We start from the raw sequence: 7,861 nt of genomic DNA, 5'->3' as shown, positions 1-7,861 counted from the left end.
GAAATGAGGTCTCAGGACTGCATATGATTCTGGCGGGGAGCCCTTGGACGCAGAGGTAGAACACACAGAGTGCTTTGCCTCAGTGTCTGATAAAATGACCGCCGGAGAGAGCAGAAATGACGAGGAATCATTTGGGGGAATCCAGGCTGGCCCTTAGCCTGTACGAGGCAGATACGTGTATCTTGGATGCTCCGGACTAAAAACAAAACAAAACAAAACAACCCACATTCTTCACAGCAGTGGGTCAATCTTCATGCTTTGACTCCAAGATTTTAAATTTATTCTGCAGTTATTTCCCATGAATGGTGATTACATAATTTATATTTACTGAATTTAAGAACCCAGGCTCTATGACACATCCTAACACAATGTGAAGCCTCAGGTAGAGCACAGAGAAGTGTAGTCTTTTAGGCAAGGCAAGCTCTCCAACACACAAGTGCACGACTGAGTATTCCAAGCATGTGGCCACACCCAGCCGGGTCTCGGGGACCTGCCTCTCCCACTTCCACTGGACTTTTGATTAGTCGAGAAAGGTTTCATGTCAGAATACACATCATTGCCCATCGAAGCATTTGTCCCAAGCCGCCCCATGCCCTGAATACTAAGAAAGATGGATACAGCAAGGGGTTCAGTTACTTGTTCTTTCCCGGTTCATGAAAGGTGGGGCAGGAGGCAGAACCATGTGTTGGTTTTCAACTGGCTCTTTCAGGTTGACAAAAAAAAAAAAAAAAAAAAAAAAAAAGGTGTGTGTGTCCGTGTGTGGCAGGGGTTAATACAAGGCTCTGATCTGGTGTAGTTAACTTAAGCACGCCGGCTCCCAGGTGCCTCTGACGGGAGAATGGATGCCGTCATTTCCTTGAATTTCCAGCACCCTTTGGTGGCTCCATTAGGGCGCAGTCCTCTTGTGCGGGGAGCGTGTGAGGCGACGGAACTGCACACATGGTGTAGCTGAGATCTCTGTTCTCTGTCTCTGAGGCCACGTGGACGTGGCTCGTTTCCTGTTAGAAAAGGGATGCTTTTCTTCACCGTCTCATGGACTTTCTTACAAAGCAACTGTAGCCCAAAGAGGTTAAATGACTCACCTGAGGGATTCCTGTTGTAAACTAGAGAACGGGACTCAAAATTCTGGTCCTTTCCACTATGCTTCATCGGTTAGGAAACAGGCACCCAGAATTCCTGATGTCTGCCCCATCCAACGATCCCGATTTAACAAAAACAGAGTGCTGCAAGGAAGGCATGGTACTAAGGGCTCTCATGCTCCAACTTCCAACCTTTAGGAGCGGGGATAGGTTGGGCAGGGAGAAGGCCCCAGGTGTGGCCCTGGAGTCCACACTGAGCAGCGTAGGTGGGCGTGGGAAACAGATCAACCGCCAGAGAGGGACAGAGCGACAGAGGCGGGGCGCCTGGCCACTGCGGTCTCCAGAGCGGGTGGAGCGTTTGCAGCCGAGGACCACAAAGCAGGGAGATGTCCCAAGGACAGGAATTCCGGAGTGACAGTCTGCCCCGGGGCCCACAGGTGGTGGGAACACCCTCACCAGGCTCCCTGCCTCTTCCTGTGTAGCCAAGCCCCACACACCCGAGGCCGGGTTCCCAGGGAGGACTGGCAGGTACAGAGGGTAACTGTTCCCTCACCTGGCTCCCGTCCAGTGCCGTCCAGTGCCGAGAAATCAGGAGCTAGGCAAGACCTTGTTAACTCTTTTGTGACCAGAGGGCAAAAGAAGTCCCAAGGTGCCACTTGTCTCCTCCCATTCCTCACCTTGACCTTAACCTCTCTACTTTGACAGAGCCCTACGTGAAAGGTGTGTTTGTGTTTGTTTCCAGTGGATGCATTTCCCGTGACCACTTAAAATTCACTCCCAATCAAGAAAAGAGGCATATGTTTCCATAACTTATAATCTCATCTGGAGGTGTTCTGAAGTGTGACCCAGACATGATCTTTCCAATCAAAGGCCCGACTCATCATTACACGCAATCATCTGTTTTATTTTAAAACATGTCTATACTGCGTTGAGCACCAACACAGATGTGACCAAGAAACCCACAGTCCTGTCCCAGCAGGCGGCGGGTCCAGTGTGTGACTTGGGGCGGACGGTTATGGTTCACAGTGACAGAAAAAAAGAAAAGGGCAGGAAAGACAAAACGGACTTTGTCCTCAATTCCTGTTCAGGAATCTGAGCGAAAGAAAGAGAGGGATCCTTAAGCTCACAAAGCTCTTCAAAAGCCCCTTCTCTGAGTTAGCGGATGTTCAAATATAGACCCTGGGTTGGTGGACCAGCCGGACTTGGTAACAGAAGAGCAAAAGCTGTTTAATATAACATCCCCACGCTACTGCAAGAAAGAGGGAAATGGGCTGTGCTTTTTTAGTTTACTTTTTCGTACAAGTGGAGAGGATATCAGCCTTACACAACCACAATCGTGACAGACCATCTGGTCAGTATAAAAACTCTGCGTTTGGGAAAAAGATGTCACCTGACCTACGGGAAGAAATGGACTGAGCTGGATGGTGCCTATACCAGATGGCAGCTTGGGTTCCTTTACTTTAATGATCTTTTCAACGATGACGCCACGGAAGGGTGTGGTATGTGTCGTGAAGACTGGGAATCTCACTTATTTTTACATCAAGCCCTTACATCCACCTGCTTCCTTAAAATTACTATCGTACGGGATTCTTCTCGTGTCCACATCGGTCCTCTGAGGCAGGAAGTAAAGGTTAGAAATTTGGCAGGTTCTGTTTCTCAGGCCAGAGGACGCACAGGGTTTCCTTCTGTTTCTTGGTTTCTGGAACACTTGAGCCTCAGGCACCATCGGGCCTCCAGCAGCCTCCTTGGCATCCAGGGCTCGGACTTCCCTATTCCCAATCCGGAGGACTTATGTCATGGAAAGAAAAAAGACTGCCCCAAGAGTCCTCGGCTCCTGGGCCCTCAATTGAGGGAAGAGGAAGCAGCAGGTAGGAGCAAACCTTTGAGTCACCAAGTCATCACTGAAGAAGGCAATAAGCAAGCCTAGAGCCTGCCTGATGACCTTATTGTGAGAAACACAGTCCCTTCTCCAAACCATAGACTTCCTGTTTATAATCTAAAATGGGTGTCTTTGAAATGACTTACCCCGGGCCAGTGAAAGGCAGTCGCTCATTACATGTTATACTAGGTTAGATTTCTACTTGATGATTCACATGAAATTTGAAAACGGGCCAGACTACCTTGGAATGTGTGTGTTTCAACTGATCAGAAATTGCAAAACGCTTTCGCCATTTACGAATATAGCACTTGAACCCAAGGGCTCCATTGGTATGAATATTTCCAGACTTGTTTGCCTTTTAACAATAACAGAGCATGGTCGGAATGAAGACCTGATTACAGTTTCTAACATCGATTAAATTATATCATCTTAGTTACAAATCAGTTTATGCCGTTTTGCTCCATTTTCTATGCACTCTGTCTTTTAAATCATCTGGTATGAAATTTATATTTAAAAAATTTTTCAAAAGGCAAATGCCTAGAGGAGCAAGTCGTTTGCATTGTCTTTCCTTGAGTTACTTTGGGTAAGCGGAGGGATCACCATGGATTTGGAGTGGGGTCGCCAAGCATTTCCATGGGTCATCTTCTTCCACGTGCCCCAGGATGGGGAGGTCGGAAACTCTCTTCTAAACATGTTGGCAGAAGGGCACAATTTTTCAGCTCTTTAGGGCCTGTGAAAACAAAGAGAAAGGTGGCTGTCACTTCTCTTACTGGCACCGTGAATAGTAATCCCATGAGTCATGGTCCTATTGTCCTCTTGTCTAAGACTCGCAGTTCTGGAACCTAGACCTCTTCTCCTCTCTCTGCTCATTCCTCCTGCATGCTTGGTCCTCACACGGCCTGGGGCAGACTTCCAGGCATTTCCAAGCACATAAATCTGTGATGCTATTGTGGGCTGTGTCCCTCAGCCCCCAGTTGTAGAACATTTGCCCTCTCTGCCACCCTCCACCCCATTATATAACATCTCCCTAACAGAAATAAGAAAAAGACTTCCTCTGGTTATGAGTTTGAATCTTCTGAGTTCTTATGGAATTTTCAGAGACAGAAAGCACTCCTTCCCCTCCTCAATGGTCAATTCTAGGAGTTCACTACATGTGTGTGGGTGTGTGCAGGGCAGAAGTGGAGGGAGGAGACCTCACTACCAGAAGAATTCTCATCAGAACGGTGACCTAGCTCTGCAATGAATGCTCTTCTGGAAACCACCCAACTCCCTCTGATGCCTGGGAGTGGGGAGATTAGGTATCAAGGTGAAACTTGGTTTGGGTTTTCTTTCAAGTTCAGTTAGTTGAAAAATTAGGACAAGAAGCCAGATTTGGTTAGAGCTCAATAGGAGTCAAATGAAAGCCATCTCTGGCTCTAACTCTCCCTCTCTCTCTCCCTCCCTCTCTCTCTCTCTTTTTTTTTCGAAACTTAGAAAGGCCAAGCAGTTACCTGTTTCTCCCAGGGAAACTTCAGATGTAGCCCTCACAGAGGTAAGGGGCTTCTGAAAAGGACTCTTCGCTTTTAAAGTAAACTCTATGCCCAACGCGGGGCTCAAACTCAAGATTATGAGATCAGCAGTTGCTTGTTCCTCTGACTGAAGCAGCCAGGCACCACTGAACCTGATTTCTAGAGGTTTCTATTGGCTCGAGGTTGGGGTTCTAGATATGACCACTCTCATTTATCTACCACATGGGTGTAATTTCTTTACTTACGAGTACCTTCCTGACATTTTTCGAGCAACCAAAATGATGATCCCACCAATGAATCCAATGGCTAGTAAGACTCCAACTATGATTCCAACCAGGGTCACTGTCGCCAGGCCATCTGATTGAGGAGGAAAAAAAAAAGCATGAACCCCAGATAAATGATACACCTGTGTCATTTATAAACAATACCAGTGTCCCACTAAAGACAGCAAATAATGTTCTAATTTGCTTCTCCTTATCCAGTAGGAGTTGACTTAGAAGAGATGAAACCTTGGGCTACTCTAATCCCATCTTATGAGTGGCAAGATTCCTGGGTCTCAGGATCTATCAAGCATATCACTCATACTGGGTGGCTTCACTGTTTATTATTAGGTAGTGTTTGTCTGCTGCTATTAAATTAGCCCCTACTTTTATTCTTAGTAACAATAAATTATATGACACCGTTCTCCATAGCTGTCATTAAGTGAGTAGACTCATTTGCGGTTTATTTTCAGATTCAGGTAATTTTCTTTTCTCTCTTAAAAGAGGTTTGAAACCTGTTCTCAGAAGGTTCTGTATTGCACTCTTGTTGACTACAATCCAGGAAAGAATGTCATTCATCAAAAGATTAGCTTCAAAGAAACTTTTTTTTTTTTAACTCCCACAAAAATATTTTGATAACAAAATCTAGCTTACCTTTCTCAACTGTTGTCTCTGTGTCTTCACCTATTTTCTCTGGAAAGAAAGAGATGTAATGATACAGAATTATTAGGATTTAATAACTACAATTTAACAACTGGCAAAAGATTAATTTACTCTAAGTGGAAGGCAGCAAGGCACAAGCAAAGAGGATAATTTCTTAAATAAATTGGATCAGAGGATTTTTAAGCAAGCTCTGACATGATCCTATCTTCAAAAGTATTATTATTGAATTTATGAATGCTTCTTCACACCTATGGGCCCATAGCACTTTGGTGTATCTTTTTTCTCACCCACTTTAGAGAGCAGAGTCAAGGAAATTGACCCACAGAAATCTTACATAAATGGTCACAAAGTTTCAGAGGTTTGAATGACACAAGAAGCCAAAGCTGTTGATTCTATGGTCCAATGTCAAGACCGTAGAAAACTCATTCACAGTGATGAGTTTGATTTTGAAAGATTTTGTTTTAGAACAATATACTCTAGTTCTGGAAGATGGGCCCAGACAGTGATTTGTCTTACGTATCAGTTCCCTGCTTTTTCTTTAGTAGCAAAACCCACATCTTACAGGGCAGCATATGCCCAGCTAAGTTTAATGAGGGAATATACCTTGGGGCACCTGGGTGGCTCAGTCAGTTAAGCACCTGACTTTTGGCTTAGGTCATGATCTTATAGTTCATGAGTTCAAACCCCACGTTGGGCTCTGTACTGACAGCTCAGAGCCTGGAGCCTGCTTCAGAATCTGTGTCTCCCCTTTTTTTCTGCCCCTCCCCTGCTCACGCTCTGTCTGTGTCTCTCAAAAATAAGCATTAAATTTTCTTTTTTTTAAATGAGGGAATATACCCTTTGTGTTTAGCCTCTGTTATTTTAGGATTTCTCTCTGTAGCCAAACCTAGTCCCATAGTTACAATGTGAATATTCTCATTAAGCTATCACATGGGTTTGAGTTATTAACTTAGAGTAAGTAAGTAATAAAGCTGCGAGTTTCTTTCAGATAATTTTACACAATGTCTATTTAAAAATATACGCTTTGGGTTTTATTTTTCCCATCACCCTGCTTGCACACTAAGTCCTTAACTCCTCTGGGTGGTGGTGATTTACCTAGTTTGCAGATGGAGAAGAAGTCAAGAGGCTTTGATTTAATGAAACAATAGAGAGACGTGGATCAATTAGGTGCCTCCCTAGGACTGTAGTTCACAACCTGCAAATACTGCAGATATCCAAGAGCTTTTCTAATCAAAGGGGAAAGCACCATCTGCAAGATGCTTACTTTTCCTAATGCTTGAATTTGAAAGAAGTCTTTGTACCAAGGCTCTCTTCCAAAAAAATAAAAAATAAAAAAAAATGCACCTTTTCAAGATGGTCCCAGGATAAGAGTGTCTGAATCCAGCTCTGCCGGCTGGCATGAGCTGAACTCATAGCTGTGGAGCATTTACATGGAGCTCAAGCTGATGGTGCTATCCCACCTAAAAAGGGGGTGAGACTGTTGGGTCTGAGGCCAGCCCAGAACAAAGGTGTCATGGAATCACTCCTGAAAGGTCATCTTTGGTTGCCAACTACCAGTAGAAAAAAAGTCAACCATTCGCTTATCATGAACTAAACTGGTAGCTGCTGATTCCAGACTTACAACACATCCTCATCCATTGTGACACCGTTGGCCAGAAAACATATACCAAAAATTCATGTGGAAGATTCGTTACCAAATTAAAGCTTATTAGTTCTATACTCCCTAGCTCCCACCCGGTGACGGTGGCTGCAGTCATGAGAATGTGTCATACATACATGTGAACGTCATCACACTTGGGTGTTTCGTGGGAAAGACATCTGCTGCCCTAATAAAATCAGCTCTTAAAAACCAAGTGCTTATAATTATATTTTAACTCACATGTGAAAATTTCTGGGATGCTGGTGTGTTATGCGGAAATGTGCGGTAAGTCACAGTTTTTGTGACAGGGTGGGGCAAGAGACAGGACAGGAGACTAATCATGAGTATTTTCCAGAGAACTGAGAATTTTGTTTTAAAGGAATGGGAGAGGTATCCTGGTATTATAGGAAGAAGGCTCCATTTTCTGCAGGTAATTAGCTGTCAACTCATTTACACGCAACTGATTCTCCAAAATTTTGAAATGTTTTCCAATGACCATATTGATGATTCTTTCCTCCCATACCCCTACTTGGTTCTATCTAGTGCTTAAATGGTAAGCGTTTTTTGGGGTGCCCTGGGTGACTCAGTCGGTTGAGTGTACTACTTCAGCTCAGGTCAGGATTTCACAGCTGTGAGTTCAAGCCCCATGTCGGGCTCTGTGCTGACAGCTCGGAGCCTGGAGCCTGCTTCAGATTCTGTGTCTCCCTCTCTCTCTGCTCCTCCCCCACTCATGCTCTGTCTTCTCTCTCTCTCAAAAATAAATAAACGTTAAAAAGAATAAATAAACGGTAAGCATTTCTTTAGCATCTCAGAGAGACTTTGTGGCTTTATTC

General features: G+C 44.5%; 1 protein-coding gene across 3 annotated transcripts in view; it reads right to left on the bottom strand.

Annotated features, from left to right (window-relative positions):
• Positions 1-1,962: 1,962 nt before the first annotated feature.
• PDPN (podoplanin) overlaps positions 1,963-7,861 on the bottom strand; it is a 28,640-nt gene continuing 22,741 nt past the window's right edge. For 2 of the 3 annotated variants that reach the window (XM_015086606.3, XM_053207368.1), the window contains exons 4-6: positions 5,381-5,419; positions 4,712-4,823; positions 1,963-3,688 (exon numbers count right to left, since the gene is read on the bottom strand). In XM_015086606.3, coding sequence (XP_014942092.1) covers positions 3,682-3,688; positions 4,712-4,823; positions 5,381-5,419 — 158 coding nt within the window. In that variant the 3' untranslated portion in view covers positions 1,963-3,681. The remainder of the gene's footprint in view (positions 3,689-4,711; positions 4,824-5,380; positions 5,420-7,861) is intronic. The other variant, XM_015086607.3, reaches the window with a different exon arrangement.

Source organism: Acinonyx jubatus, chromosome C1 (genome assembly GCF_027475565.1).
Source record: "Acinonyx jubatus isolate Ajub_Pintada_27869175 chromosome C1, VMU_Ajub_asm_v1.0, whole genome shotgun sequence".
Lineage (NCBI taxonomy): Eukaryota > Metazoa > Chordata > Mammalia > Carnivora > Felidae > Acinonyx > Acinonyx jubatus.
The sequence above is the reverse complement of the archived record's forward strand: the minus strand, read 5'-3'. Positions and strand labels throughout refer to the sequence as shown.